The sequence below is a fragment of the Oreochromis niloticus genome, linkage group LG2 (genome assembly GCF_001858045.2).
Source record: "Oreochromis niloticus isolate F11D_XX linkage group LG2, O_niloticus_UMD_NMBU, whole genome shotgun sequence".
Lineage (NCBI taxonomy): Eukaryota > Metazoa > Chordata > Actinopteri > Cichliformes > Cichlidae > Oreochromis > Oreochromis niloticus.
In genome coordinates this window covers 2,387,970-2,404,310 of record NC_031966.2, presented here as the reverse complement: position 1 = coordinate 2,404,310, position 16,341 = coordinate 2,387,970, and the positions used below count along the sequence as shown (strand labels likewise).

At 39.9% G+C, this 16,341-nt stretch overlaps 1 protein-coding gene and 1 long non-coding RNA gene across 5 annotated transcripts in view; one reads left to right on the top strand and one right to left on the bottom strand.

The window, feature by feature from the left end:
- Window positions 1–15,952, bottom strand: part of LOC100710800 (storkhead-box protein 2) — a 49,137-nt gene extending 33,185 nt beyond the window's left edge. The window contains exons 1-2 of one of the 4 annotated variants that reach the window (XM_025909377.1): window positions 14,969–15,106; window positions 14,317–14,422 (exon numbers count right to left, since the gene is read on the bottom strand). Coding sequence is in view for 1 of the 4 variants with exons in the window: in XM_005458839.3 (XP_005458896.1) it covers window positions 14,969–15,305 (337 nt within the window). In the remaining 3 variants the exon portion in view is untranslated. Of the gene's footprint in view, window positions 1–14,316; window positions 14,465–14,968 lie in introns of all 4 variants that reach the window. The other 3 variants (XM_025909374.1, XM_005458839.3, XM_005458840.3) reach the window with 3 other exon arrangements.
- On the top strand, window positions 13,128–13,877 carry LOC112847564 (uncharacterized). The gene is made up of 2 exons (XR_003221169.1): window positions 13,128–13,202; window positions 13,283–13,877. It is a non-coding gene; the product is annotated as an uncharacterized LOC112847564 (long non-coding RNA).
- Window positions 15,953–16,341: the final 389 nt, after the last annotated feature.

Sequence of the window (16,341 nt, the reverse complement as noted above, 5' to 3'; positions counted from 1 at the left end):
GAAAAGTATGTCTTTGTGCCCCCTTTTCCCTGTTCATGCCCTATCGGCCCCCCTGGCTAAACTTTGCTAGATCCGCCCCTGCACAGTTACCAGCCGTCAGCTACGTAGAAAAGGATCCTGGTGTAGAAAGTAATATTAAATACATTCTAACAACAGCTTATCAAGCTTAAACGTGCTGCTGTTGTTCAGCCGCTGGTTTCCTCTTTCTGGTGCAAAGTGGGCCAAAAACAAAGAAGAGAGACGGACTCGCCACAGAAAAGCCGATCAGCTGATCATTGATCAGTTTCATGATTGAAGTAGCAGCAGGAGAGGGAGAGAGAGAGGCAGTCGCTCCATATATCGGTTGTTAAGGTTAACGCTGGAACGCTTTACAAACATTCAGAGATGAACTTACACACTTGCTTTACTTCTCTCTGGGATAACTTCCTCGGAGATGAAATGCTGGTTTGGTAGCGAGGCTCCAAATACACACAGCCGCTCTATCACGTGAGCACACTGCTCCGACGTGCTACGGTTATGAGCCGAGTTACACCGTGTGGCAGGTTGTGTGAGGTGCTTTTTTGATATTTAATGGATCGGATTACATTTTTTATTTCTCGCCGATATCCGATCCAGTAATTTAGGTCAGTATCAGACCGATACCGATACGTAATATCGGATCGGTCCATCTCTAATCTGGAGTAATCTTTACCACTTAGGATCATGCTGCAAATATACAAATAAACATATGCTGCTATAATTACTTTATTCTCTCTTTCTTAAAGGCATTGCACCCAGTGCAGCTGTTCTTACCAGTATGGATCTCAGTGACACAGATCAGTGAAGAATCAGACACCGAAACAGATCAACCAGAGCCACTTACATCTGTTTATAGACAGTTTAGGGGCCTTCCACACAATATTACACGGGAGAAGAGCCATGAGGTGCTGGACAAAGTTAAAAGGAGGGCTTGGCACACACACACAGAGAAGGCAGAATAACAAGCACAAACATTCACCATTTTTGCACAACTGGAGATGCTACAGACAACACCAGCAACAGGACAGATCACCTTCAAGTTCCACACATAGTTTGGGGGACAGAAAGGAGGATGCTGCTAGAAAATGCTCTACAGATGAAACGATTTAAATCAAGACGAGGTCACTAACGAGGTTAACAAAAGTAAACAGGTCGTGAACATTGTCCATTTTTAATGTGCAAATTTAGAGCAGCAGCAAAATTATCTGTGTACTTTAGCAATTGACATTGTACCTAATATATTGGTTTTAACTCACTGAATATATTTTTTTAAAAATCATTTACTAACCCTTTCATGCATGAATTATGACAACCAGGATTTTTTTCTTGAGTATTTTTATTCATCTTCAGGCATGAAAAAAAGATTTTTGAACTTCATTTTTTAAACATGTACTTTTCAGTGTGTTTTTTACATGTCCACAACGTACGGTTTGACTTATGAATCTGACAAATGAATAAATAATATACACTGTGTGTTGTGTTAATGTGCAAGTATAGCATCAACACTGACACAAATACAAGAAAACAGCCTTTGAATAGCCGTCCACTGTAGTGACCACTACGCGTGAAAGGCAATAATGTCACTTTTTCCCCACATTTTCTGTCAAAATGTTGTCATTTGACAAAATGATTATCAAATGCAAACACTGATTTGTGAACATTTGACATTTATTGTGTATACTAGCAAACATAGTATTAAAGTTAGTCAAAGAAAAAAATTCAACCTTATTAACTTTTATCCAGAAGTATACTGTATTTTGTCTCACTTTTAGATGCAAAGGGGACATGTTCTACTATTCAACTGTAGAACTATCCCACATGTCTGGGCTCAGACAATCAGATTATTGGGTTTTAAAAAAATCTGTGCAATCAATTATACAGCAGAACTGATTATATTTTCTTTGAAAACATTTTGGCATTTTTCAAACCAGTTTCTTTAAATGCTGGAGATGACAGTGTCTGCTTCATTAAAGCTAAAGACAATGCTCTTATTACTGATCCCCAAAAGCGTAGTTTCAGAAGCTTTATGGACTTTATGAACCATCTTTATCTGAAATAAAGAGATGACAACATGTATGAGAGGAAACTTCTGCTGAAAAACACCAACTCAAAATCTTTAAGTGATCATCAATGTTTTATTTCATAATACAAGATGTTTGCAACAGTTCACTAATCAAATAACCAAGATTACTGGACCCTAATTAACCCCTAACAAACTCTGGTAACAGTGTACAGGTTGTTATGTCTCATAATCACAAAAGGAGGAATTTCAGAGCTCAGACGTGTAAAACTTAGTGTTGTACTAGTAAGTTTTACACTGTCTGAAGAGTTAGGGTGTGTTGTGAGAGGATGGTGCAGGATCCCAGGACAGCAGCAAGCGAGGACTTTAGCTTGCTTTCTTATTCTGTTCACCCTATAATCAAAATAAGTAGGGACAAGGACATATTATTAGGGACTAACTTTCTATTTCCACACACTGGCTCTGTGTTGTATACATGAACAAAGATGGAACAAAGACTGGACCTTCTGCAGCCTCCCCTGCAGCAGATACTCGTCATCATAATGCAGCCCCAGCGATCTGTTAGGCTTAGCTAAGTTTGTATGCCATTACTTTGTGGCGGTTTTAACGCTATGAGTCGCGTTAAAACCGACTCATAGCATCTAAACATTTACATGCTATGTCTGCTAACATGCGGCTGTTGCTAAATTTATTTTATAGTGTTTACCATGATAAAACAGCCACTGAGAACACTACCTAGGCATTTCCTGTCAATACAAGTTCATAACTACATGACTGATTTTGCTTTTCCCTATAATAAACTGCAGAAACCTGAAAACTTACCTGATATAAAGTAAGCGCTGCAAAGACAAGAATTTCTCTGTCCAGTCAGTCCGTTTGATGGATTGCAACCATAAAAGCCTGCGGATGGCTTCAAAAGGCATCTCTGAAAATGGTATTCTAGAAAAGTGAACGCCACTGATTTCTGTTCTAACAGCCATCTGTACAACAGGACAGTTCTTCCTTATTCTGACTATCGCTCCAGTTATACCTATTGTGCCTATTTCCAGTGTCTCTCTGCACTAGGGCTGCCACGATTAGTCACGATTATGTCGACTATTAAAATCGTCGACGACTAATTTAATAGTCGACGCGTCGTTTGAAGCTTTGTAAGATCCCAAAAGACGCAGGAATAAGTAGTAGTATTTAAGAGTGTAATAATGGACTGAAACAGAAGATGGCAGCACTGCATGTACAAGGATGCCAGCTGCCGTTAAACCCCGAAGAAGAAGAAACTGTGTCCCAGAATTCATAGCGCGGCCCAGCGCAGTTGTCAACAATGGCGGCAGCTAGTTAGTTTTAATATTACTCTTATTATTCTTTCTGGGTCACAAAATAAACGTTTAACATATTTTCAGGTGAGAATGTAGCTGTGTAAACCTCAAATATCTGCTCAGTCTATCAAGACACCACGTATTTTCAAAAGCGCTCCGACGTTTTCGGAGACGTCTGTTACCCACCAGCTGGATAGCGAGCCGGGGTTCTAGGCTCATTAGAGTCGGTGAGAACACCGGACTCCCGGCAAATCGTTTTCAAACTCACCGCCGTCTTTCGCTGCTCAGGTTAAACATGTAATATAAGTCACTTAGATAACTTAAAAATGTTATTATTTGGCTTTTTTTTTTAGTATTTTATTTGTTCCTGAGTAAATCGGTTTGGCTGAGAAATAAAGTTATAGTTTTTGCACAGATGAATAAACGTCAAGCAGACAACTGATTATCAGAAGTGTGAGATGCTCGAGAATATACTCCGGTGTCCTGTTATATTTTAGATAGCAAGGAGCAGACGGCTGAGTTTATTAAACTTCACTGAAACAATCTGCAAATTTCATTAAAAGTGTAATAAACTATCATCTTGTCTTTATTTTTAGTTAGCACATACCTTAAACACTTCAAGCTGTAAGCTAATGATAGTTATATAAGAGCAGACGCATGCTGGTGCAATAAGCTGTACATTTTACGTCCAATGGATGCATGATCTGATTAGTCGACTAATCGCAAAAATAATCGGTGACTAGTCGACTATCAAAATAATCGTTTGTGGCAGCCCTACTCTGCACACACGTACAGAATGACGTAACTAAGAAAGCAGTCTGTCATATTATCACTCGTGTTGAGGCACTCAGTTTATAGGTTATCACCTTTTTAATACGTAACAGTTTAAATACCTGTACTTGTTCCAGAATAATTATATTAATACAAACACACACACACGCGTCATAATCATAATCATGCAGCCCTGGTATAGAATACGTAGGACAATAGTCTTTATCCTGTCTTCCTTCTCTCACCCCAACCGGTCGCAGCAGATGGCCCCGCCCCTCCCTGAGCCTGGTTCTGCTGGAGGTTTCTTCCTGTTAAAAGGGAGTTTTTCCTTCCCACTGTCACCAAAGTGCTTGCTCATAGGGGGTCATATGGTTGTTGGGTTTTCTCTGTATGTATTATTGTAGGGTCTACCTTACCACTACATATCACACAAGTGTTTTTAGTATAAATCCTGCTGTGATAATTTGGGTTATTAGGTTTTGCACACATTAAATACCACATTTAATATAAATATGTATCACTTTTATTCTATTTAAAACAGTTTTAATTTAAAATTTTTAATTTAGTTGTAATTTTAAAACAGCAACTGCTACTCAGTTTGAAATAAATGCAAACTATTATCTAGTAATCTCAGACACATACAGTTGTGGTCAAAAGTTTACATACACTTGTAAAGAACATAATATCATGACTCTCTTAAGTGTCGCGTTATTTCTACAACTCTGATTTTACTCTGATAGAGTGATTGGAACAGATACTTCTTTGTCACAAAAAACATTCATGAAGTTTGGTTCTTTTATGACTTTATTATGGGTTAACAGAAAAAAGTGATCAAAACTGCTGGGTCAAAAATATACATAGAGCAACATGAATTAGCAATTTTGGTGTGTTGTCAGTGAACTGAGCTTCATAGCATGGCCTCTTAACTTCTTGTGAGTGATTATGAGTGACTACAGCTGGTGACTTCTCCGAGGCCAGTTAAATAGGGCTCATTGGATACAGACGCCCACAAACGCTACAATGGGAAAGTCAAAGGAGCTCAGCATGGATCTGAAAAAGCGAATTATTGATTTGAACAAGTCAGGAAAGTCACTTGGGGCCATTTCAAAGCAGCTGCATGTCCCAAGAGCAACAGTGCAAACAATTGTTTGTAAGTATAAAGTGCATGGCACTGTTTCATCACTGCCAAGATCAGGATGAAAACGCAAGCTATCACCTGCTGCTGAGAGAAAATTGGTCAGGGGGGTAAAGAGTGAACCAAGAATCACCAAAAAGCAGATCTGCCATGAATTAGAAGCTGCTGGGACACAGGTGTCATTGTCCACAGTCAAACGTGTTTTGCATCTCCATGGACTGAGAGGCTGCCATGCAAGAAGGAAGCCCTTGCTCCAAAAGCGGCACCTTAAGGCTCGACTGAAGTTTGCTGCTGATCACATGGACAAAGATAAGACCTTCTGGAGGAAAGTTCTGTGGTCAGATGAAACAAAAATTGAGCTTTTTGGCCACAATGCCCAGCAATATGTTTGGAGGAGAAAAGGTGAGGCCTTTAACCCCAAGAACACCATGCCTACCATCAAGCATGGTGGTGGGAGTATTATGCTGTGGGGCTGTTTTGCTGCCAATGGAACTGGTGCTTTACAGAGAGTAAATGGGACAATGAAGAAGGAGGATTACCTTCACATTCTTCAACATAATCTAAAATCATCAGCCCGAAGGTTGGGTCTTGGGCGCAGTTGGGTGTTCCAACAATGACCCCAAACACACATCAAAAGTGGTAAATGAATGGCTAAACCAGGCTAGAATAAGGGTTTTAGAATGGCCTTCCCAAAGTCCTGACTTAAACCTCATTGAAAACATGTGGACAATGCTGAAGAAACAAGTCCATGTCAGAAAGCCATCAAATTTAACTCAACTGCACCAATTCTGTCAAGAGGAGTGGTCAAAGATTCAACCAGAAGCTTGTGGATGGCTACCAAAAGCGCCTAATTGAAGTGAAAATGGCTAAGGGACATGTAACCAAATATTAGCACTGCTGTATGTATATTTTTGACCCAGCAGTTTTGATCACTTTTTTCTGTTAACCCATAATAAAGTCATAAAAGAACCAAACTTCATTTGTTGTGACAAAGAAGTATCTGTTCCAATCACTCTATCAGAGAAAACTCTACAACTCTACATACAGTGACATGAAAACTATTGGACCCACTCCACAACACAAGTATTAAAAGATAACTGTATTTCATGAGCCAAAATGCTAAAAACTTAAATCTCTAGTGTCCAAAAGTTCTCTTGTCCCTGAACAAAACAGCTGGTTATTTTTGTAGAGCTGTTTTGTAGAAGGTGTTTCAACTGCTCTTTTGGAGTCATGACTATATTGCCAAGTATTCACTTATCTGCCTTTATGCCCATGTTGGCTCACCCTTTGCAGCTATAAAGTTTTGACCAAGTTTAGGACCGTGTTTGAGTTTTTGACCATTCTTCCAGAAGCACATTTGTGTCAGTCACTGACGTGGGATCAGAAGGCCTTGCTCACAGTCTCCACTCTAATTCATCCCAAAGTTGTTCTATCGAGTTAACGTCAATCCAGGACTCTGGTATGGAAGAACTTGATTGGTTTGGACAGTCCTGACCTGCACAAACTCAATTATCGTGTCTTTATGGACCTCGCTTTATGCACTGGTGCGTAGTCATGCTGGAAAAGGAAGGGGCTATCCCAAAACTGTTGTACAAAGTAGTAGGGAATATGAATTTTTCCAATATGTCTTGGTATGCTAAACTATTACGAGTTCCTTTCACTGGAACTAAGGAACCAAGCCTAACTCCTTAAAACCAACCCCACACCATAATTCCCCCTACACCAAACTTTACACTTGGCACAATGCGATCAGACAAGTACAGTTCTTCTGGCAACTGCCAAATCCAGACTTGTCCATCGAATTTGCCAGAGGGAGAAGCAGAGAACACCCCTCCACTGCTCTAGAGTCCTCTGGCGAGTAGGGAGAGGTTGGCTGGTAGTTTGAGACGGGGCTGGCTTCGTCCAGCTGTCCTGGGGGACATTCATCTCTTCCAGGTGCCAGTCAGTTCTTGGGCACCTGAGGCCCTGTCCTCAATGTGTACTGGGATGGCCAGCCTCTGGTGGAGTCACCTTCCACTTTGGAGCTCTTGCCCATTGGCCGTGGGGGCTCTTCCCGGGGCCTCCTTCTTCTGATGTGTTCCCTCAGGTCTTAAGTGCTTTTGTGAGGCTCCACTTAAATTATACATATATAAAAATTAAAAAATTTAAATAAAATTGACTAACAAGAGAAGCCTATAGAGAGTTCCTCTTGGCAAAGGAAAACAAAGTGCTCTTCCCAGATGAGAAGCAAGTTCTAAAGATGCCAGTGGCAGATGCTATGATCCCATTATGTAACGTCTGAAACATCACAGAACCCAGTCTGAGTGCTCAGAGTAGAAATCTGCTATAGGAATACCTGCCTATTAACCAGCTGCCCAACATTTTAACTTTTACCATGTGACTATTCTAAAGAGCTTGAAGTAGGTATGCTGCAAACCAACAGTGAAGGATAAAATACAGTAAGGTTTTGTGTATGTGTGTATAGAGTGTGTGTATAGAAGAGAAAGAACCAAAAATAGCCCTTGCCAGTGAAGGCTTAGGACTGCAGGGGCTGGCTCCCTAAACTAGGCCAGGGCCTTGGGTAACCTGATGGTTCCAAATTTAAGTTTGTAAAGAGAGGTTGCCAGCTGTGAGAATTGAAATATGTGTGTCACAGATGAGATAGTAAGGACAAATACCCTTTGTATGCACAGAAACACAGGTGTGTGTGTGTCTGTTGTGAGCATAGCTAAGCAAAGACAAGATGGATCTAAAGTAGCATGGAAGCTGCACGAGAGGAGCTCCCATTACATCTGATTGTGTGTGTCTATATCTTTGTGTTCTGTGTATCTGTCAGGCTTCCAACAGAAAGCAAAGCAAGTGTTAAAGTGTTAAACAGTCACAACCCTAGCATGTATAACAGCAACCTTTACATAAATTCTGAGACTGAAACGAGGGAAGGAAGTAGAGAAAACCATCAGAGGCAAACATAAGAAAAAGCTACAGTGCCGTCCAAAAGTCTTGAATTACTCTTAATTTCTTTATACTTTGCAAGGAGAATGGGGAATAGATTCACTTTATTGAAACATCTGTAAATATATAGAAATACAGTTTAAGTATATAGGGCAAAAATCTATTCTGTTGTATTTATATAGCTCTAACTCACAGCAATAGTCGCCTTCTGTTCCATTCTCTGCCAGGATTATCCCACACTGCCTCAGTAATGTTGAGGTCCAGGTTCTGTCTGATAGAGCTCCACTGTTTGTCTTTTTGGTCCAAGAATGATTTTGACAATCAGACACATTCTACATGGTTTTGCATGATGGACCAAAATCTCATGGCACTTTTCTGCAATCACTATTCTATTAATTTTGACAAGATCCCTAATACTACTGACTGAAATGCCTCCACTGATTTTTATAAAGGTCACTCACTGCTGTACTCTCCTCACCATTTCTCACCATTTCTCTACATATTGACGATAATTTGAACCAAAATTTTAAAATTTGGATTTATCACTCCATTAAGAATGCCACTGATTTTCAGTCCAGTTCTCATACAATTTGCTATACCCCTCTAATTCTCTTCCTTAACAATGGCTTCTTGACAAATACCCTTCCACTGAGATCACTCCTGATGACGCTTCAACAAACTGTAGATGGAACAGCTGAAGGTCTTATTCTATGTCACATCTGTGCTGTATTTCTCTTATTTGTAAAGGACATTTGATACAGTGAGTAGCATTGTTTCCCCTCCATGTACAGCAGGTTTTTTCAGATAAGGACTGCAATGACTTTTAAAAAAAAAAAATTCTAAATAAGGTCTAAGAGAAAATAAAACTCCCTTTTAGTCCAAATTAACTCAAATGAAACCCACAAACCAGCCCTGAACTCAACCACGCTCCAATATGTTCCCCACATCCTGTTTCTTAAACTTTTTGACTCCACTGGGCCCTCTTTGGTCACTCTGAATTTCCGATGCTCAGATCCACCCATCCTCTTCCACTTATACAGCGTCACTGAAACCTATACGAAGTACCATAGGGTGAGGGGCAGGGTACATCCAGGGATCTTGTCCAGATCACCAGTCTGGCACAGTCCAGGTTGCCAGTTTGTCACAGGGCTAAGACAGACATAGAGACAACTATTCACACTCACATTAACACCTAAGGTCAATTTAGAAGCAATAATCAACCTAACCCCACTACCTGGGCATCCTTGGATTTGGGAGGAAGTGGGAGTCCATGGAAAGAACCTAAGCAGATACTGGCAGGACAGGCAAACCCCACAAAGAAAGGCCCAGGCTAGCCTTACTAAACATAACATCTTAGTTTAAATCAGTGTTTCTCAATTGTTTTCTGTTACGCTCCCCTTAGGAAGTAGAAAACATTTTGCGATCCCCACTCTCCCCTGCGACTATAAATAGTATCATTTGTCTGTAAAGTTGTACATTGTACATTGTAACATTGTATCCTTATTAACATTAAAGAAAATAAAAAAAGAAAGAAAGAAGTGAGGCCAAGCGCTACATACGCGTTGTCATATTTCCTCGTCTTAACTTTCAGGAGACTTTCGTTTGTCTCATTATCTCCGTCTCCCTCCGCCTTTCTTTTAGTCACTGTTAAATATTTTTCTATTTTTATTGAGGGTTTGTTTACTGCACCTCACACCTCCTACTCTGTGCTGTGTGTGTGTGCATCCTCGGTGCAACAAACCCTGCCACCTACTGTACTGGATGTGTAATTACACTTCATTATAGTACGGCAAAAAAAACATGTTCCCTGGCATCGCAGCGGGCGCGCCCCACTATTTGAAAAGGACTGGTCTAAATCAACTTTGACAAGTTTTGTTAAGTCAGTGGTTACCAAACTTTTTTTGCTAGGCCCCACTTTGTTTTACAAGCAAGCAATTTATTGATATAGCACTTTCAGAACAACTCCCAGCTGAACACAAAGTGCTGTAGACTTGACATGCCAGAAAATAAGAAGAAAATCACAAGAAATGTTATAATTGTGATCAATTATTAGTACTGACACTTCATCAGTGGTGTGAGCATCACAGCAGATGCCTTTGTGTCAAAGTAACTGAGGATAAAACAGAAAAACATGAAGGAGATTTTCCTGGCCTGGTTTTTTATAGCAGATAACCTTAAATATATTCTGCAGTAAAACAAAAACTGAAGAAACCATGAATCAGCAAATAAACATTACCCAGTGCTTACCCAATGAATTAGTATTATTATTATTAGTACTGTATACTTGCAACGAATAAGCTGTCCTAACATACTCATCTTAAGTAAGCTTTACTTAGTTTTTTTGAGGCATAGTTTTATAGCAAGTTCATCAGATGATCTCATCATCCTATTATGCGACAGGTCACATGATAGGATGAGGCGAGGTCTCACAGTGGTTTGACCCAAAGCCTCTGCTGATAATGACCCATGCCATTTTTGACACCTTGGCTTATGTGAGGCACATAATCAACAGTGGGTCAACGACCCTCTTAAGAGACAACTCCTACTCGAGTTTAAATACCTGGGACTCGCCACCATTTGGTTTTCAAACAGAAGAAGCTTCTCAGATCAAGAAAGTCCAGTCGCTTTCCTTCCAAGCTCCTTAAATTAAAGTTATTAAATACTAAATAAGAATAAAGAAAGAAATACATGAAATGTCTTCTGCTAAAGTTCCCATTACTGGAAACAAAAGAGGAGCAAATGCAAGGTAATGTATGTAAAGTAAAACTCGCCTTTTCTCTATTTCTGCACACACAAGCATGAAGTGCTACATCTGACATAAATTCTAAAAAAGATAAACTGAAGCCATTGTTGAAATGGGCAAATATGTTAATATGATCAGGACAGAATCCTATTTGTTGTGTGGTTTTCTTTGGCTGTCGTGAAGCTTTTAATCCCCGTTTGATGTTTAATAAGAGGTTTGGGAGTGGAGCAGTAGCTGGTAACTACAGATTACCACTTTATTCTACAGTAATTCTCTAATAAAGACTTGACTTTTAGAAAAGAATTAAAGAATTAAAAGTTCTCTCAGTTTATTCCCAATAATCACAAGATTTTAAGTTCAACATATTTTAACTGTTCTGAAGTGAAACAGCTTTTACAGTTTTCTCTGTAATAAATGTTTCTGCAGAAGTACACTTGCTTCTTCATCCAACATTACTGTATGAGCTCACACATAACTTCTGATGATATAAATAAGTAACCTAACAGCATATTTAAAGGGCCCATAGTGAACTACATCTTGATACAGTGACAAGAAGTTAAAATGAGAACCAAACCCAGTTTGCCTGACCACCTACTGATCAGTCAAACCAGCAGGTCTATTGGAATTTGGACAAATTTTAAAGAATTAAAGAGTTTTTTCTCTGTAAACTACCATATTTAAATCAAAAAGTTAACAATTAACACTGCAAAACTATCATTGTCTGTGCCAATCCATGGCTGATAGAAAAGGCTTCTTTAGGGCCAGTGCAGGACTAGCAACGTGTCCCGTGGTAGGTTTTTGTCCCAAAACAGCCGTACTGTAATAAAATATCCAGACATTTCAGTAACACCAGAGATGCACCATCTCTATAGCGTGGCATCCACACCCTCACAAACTAAACCCCTGCCATAGACCTGTGAGAGTGACATCACACCACTGAACAGCCTTAATGACTTCTTTGGCCACTTTGAAACACAACACACGGGCACAAAGACCACACCCAGATTAGCAGGCTATATGTCTGGCTCCAACCAGCGTGAAGAGGACCCTCTCCAGGATCAACCCATGCATAATCCTCCTGAAGGACTGTGCCGGGGAGCTTAAAGATGACCCCTCCCACCATTCACGCTCCCTCTCTTGGAGTGGAGGTGGTCGAGGAGGTGGTCCCAGATCATCCAGGCTCAGTCCACTAGACTGCTGAACAGCTTCATTCACCAGGCTATCAGAAGACATAACTCTGTTCACTACACCCCCCCTCTGCCCCTGGACTGTAAAATGATCTCACGCATGTTACATTCATAATGTGAATGCTGCTGACTTATCTTTGGCACTAGAGCAGGGCCATATGACCAAAAATATTTGTCACGATATACATTTGAAAATTTGCGATAACGATATAACTGACGATATAATTGACAAAATACTTTACAACTCCACAACTTTATTAGTGCAAAAAAAAAAAAAAAATCAATGTATTTTCACTTAAACAAGCAGCTGTTTTTTATGTGCATTAAAGTTATAAATATTTAACAGTGCAAATGCAAAGTCCTCGCTGACAGTTTAACCAAAAGGCATTTCCAGTGTAAACTGGCCAACATATCCTCAGCATAACCATGTATAATATCCACAAACCTTAAAAAGAGCTTATACACACACAGTACGGTGATATTATGTTGAAGCACAGTACGTATCACTCCGCGAGGCTCCTGCCTGCCTACGGTAGCCGTAATGCTCCGACAATCCATCAAGCGGTGCGGCTTCGTAGCTTAGCAAAGTCGGACTAAAACATTTGACAGATTTTCGAGCGCCGTGTACATAAAATCGTTTCGAGGTCAGTAAACACAACCAGAATTCATACATAAGGCACACGGGATTATAAGGGGCGCTGTCGATTTTCAGAAAAATCAAAGCATTGATTTTAAGTGTGGTGTAGTTTCCAAAAAACACGGTAATAACGACGGCCCGCTAGCATGCGCTACCAAAAATAGTGCTTTGTTGTGTATCTGACGGACGAAAGCTAAACCAGTTCCACACCACTGAAGTTGCAGCATTCTTACAAACCAGTTCTGGTTCATCTGTTTCATTCAACGATCCACTTTCGCTCTTCTCATTCTGCGTCGCCGCCATGTGCGTATGTAAACATAGGCACTGCGCATGCGCGTTTCACCCATATTCTATCGTTGCCTAAAATTACACCGGTATTACCGTGAACGGTATGATATAGCCCAGCCCTACTGGGAAACCATTTCAACTGTAAGCTGCAAGGCAAAGGTAAGACTGTTGCTGACATGATAAGATGATGAACATCTTCTCTGTGCATTTACAGAGAAATGCACTTTCCCTCTGTGCAGATGGTGCTGAAAGACGATGCTTCTGCATCTGAGACTTTTGACAAAGTTGTAGAAAAGTACTCTCAAGACCTTGATCATCTTGAGTCATGTGTGTCATTCATTTCTAATCCCTTAATGAACGTGGACACAACAAGCATTGCTGAGCAACTAAGTGCAATGTTCAGCTTTATGCTGGACTGGTAGAAATTGAAATTGTAACACAGCAAAATGACCTCCACCTCAAAGCCAAACTTTGGGTGCCTTGTTGACACAGAAAAGTACAGCGGTGTACGCACAGCACCTATGATGGTTGCCAGCCTGTATGGTTCAACCTGTCTTTGTGAATCAGCCTTTTCTGACATGAACTTCATCAAGAACAAGCACAGAACACGCCTCCCTGATGCACTTCTGCAAGACTCAGAGCTGCAGTGTCAACTTATACCCCAGACTGCAACACACTGGTGAACAGCAGGCAATGCCAGTGGCAACATGGCAGTGTCATGGCAAAGTTGAATTTAATTATTGAAAACAATCCGTGTTCGTTGAATGTAACATTGATTTAAAAAACAAAGATTCTGCAGATTTTGTGACAAGTTCAGTAAAATCTGAAAGTTGATTTTTGTATGTTTCATAATTGATAATCTGTGCAAACATGGTGCAGTGCATGATTTATTCAACATTGTTAGTGGCAAGTGAAAATGTTGCAGATTATTTGAAAATGTAAATACTTCCAGAGATTTATAGAAAGAAAGTGTATATATTTATCTGTTTCCTACCTTCTTAAAGCATTGTTTGTAATTATTGTGAGAAATCATTAACATAATCAGCATCTTTACACAGATGAATACCATCAATTATTAATGATAACATATAATTAAAGGTAAATTGAGCAAATTTGATACTTTACACTTCTGAAATAACAAACTGGTAGCCCTGTGCATTAACCAGTCCCAAGAAGTAGCTCTCAGTTTCACAAAGGTTGGTGACCCCTGATTAGCTGATTGCAAAATAAACGGATTAAACACACAGTCAGGTTACTATGATGTCTCGGGTACCTTTTGTCAGTGAGTCCAGTTTACTGTAGAAGACTTCTCAGAATGAAACAGACACCCAGGGTTGGAAAGTACATCCCTGTCTGCTTTCAGTATTGCTATTCCAACCCTATTCCCAAAGAGATACAGGCCAGTTTCTCTTTGACTGCAGCTGTTGATTAAAGCTGTCGATCATTATGTTATGCCGAAGTTTTACAGCATCAAGTTACTAATGAAAAACAAACTTGTGAGAAACATGTACCCTTGATCCAAAATCAGCATTAAAACAAGTACTCCAGTTTTTGTTTTAGTCTGAGCTGTCCTGTCCTCTAACATGGGTATGAAGAGTTATTATAAATGCTCTAAACAACAGAATAATTCAACTCTGTCTTATTTTATCTAGGCCAAAAATGAGACAATAACAAAGTGTATTAGCCAAATATAAAGTGATATTCACATTTTTCTGTCTAGGCGATTTAAAAAAAATCATAAGCTACTTGCCAGTAATGACGGGCCTTAAAATAAACACTGGTGCTCAAAATAAAGACATTTCCAAGTGACATAACAGGCAATGCACATGAAAATGGCTTTCAGCGTCAAGGTGCTGAATTAAGGTTCAACAATTGTATGGGATGTCATTACCATAAGTACACAAGACTAGGTGTAGAGGCCTTACCGAGGTATTTAATGGTGAATCCCCGAGGCGGATTAAGAGACCTCCGCATCCATCCCTCCCTCAGCACCTCCAGGTGGTCTTCCTTGCCTTGAATTAATAGCACATGCTCGTCAATCCATCCCAGGAAGAAAGTCTCGGACACGGCCTCTGTAATCCGCTGGTTCCATACATGATGCTGGGTATTTTCTGCTTTAAAATCGGCAAAAATCTCATAGCCGGTGTGGTGTCTCGGGAACTCGTCGCTTTCAGACACCCTGCCCCCTAACGCCTCCCCAGCCCCGACCCTGGATAGCACTATAGCCAAAGAATGGGGAGCTATCTGCAGGAAAGACTCCATTGTCGCATCGGCCTTCTAGCTCTCGGTCGAATACACTACAATCGTTTTATTCATCTCTAACAACGTCAGGCTTAACGGAAAACAAACAGTCCATGTTGGCTAGCAGTGCAGCTACGTTTTGCGGTAGCCGCATAGATTATAGTTGTATTTCATGAAGCTAGTCTGCTAGCTGCAGTTAGCTCTTTAACCTTACATGTACCCAATTTCTACATTTTAAGGTCCGTCTTCCTGTTCGGGCGTAATGTAGAGCCCCGAAACCGAACACGAAAATTAGTGTTGATTCATCTCGAGTGCTGTCTACCAGAAGCAATAGATGACATGATTCATTCTCGATTTAAACCTCGTTGTTGCGCCTGAGATCTAGAAATATTGCTACCTAGCTGGATGCTAACATTTTAATCAATTCACCCCGGCAACAGATGCGGCGAGCGCCCCTCTTCTTAGCAACAGACAGCAACGCAGTTTCGTGGGTCAATTGGCTTTGATTTGCCAACCTTTACGATTAAGGGCTAGGCGTAATTTTCAGTTGTCAGATGATCGTGTCGAGTCTTGCGATACGCTTTAAAACAATACGTAAGAATACAGCTGGATGCAGGACTGTCTCATCCAGGTACAGTGGTGACAGACGTCGCTACGGAGCTACGCTTTAATAAGTGTCAAAACATTCTTCCGGGTACATTTTCAGCTTAAGACTCTTAGTGCCACATATATATATTTATATATATAGATATATATTTATGTGTGTACACATATAGATATATATATGTGTACACACATAAATAAATATATATATATATATTTATGTGTGTACACATATAGATATATATATATGTACACACATAAATATATATATATATATACGTATATATATATGGGATAACTATTCTAAATAATTACTGTTACCTTGTTAAAAAATAATTATACTTGAATAATACATATAAAAATGAATCCTATATAATTATACTATAGTAAATCTTTGTTCATGACTGGTTAACTTGAAACAAGCAGTTTTGAAACACAAATTTTGAAGCAGTTC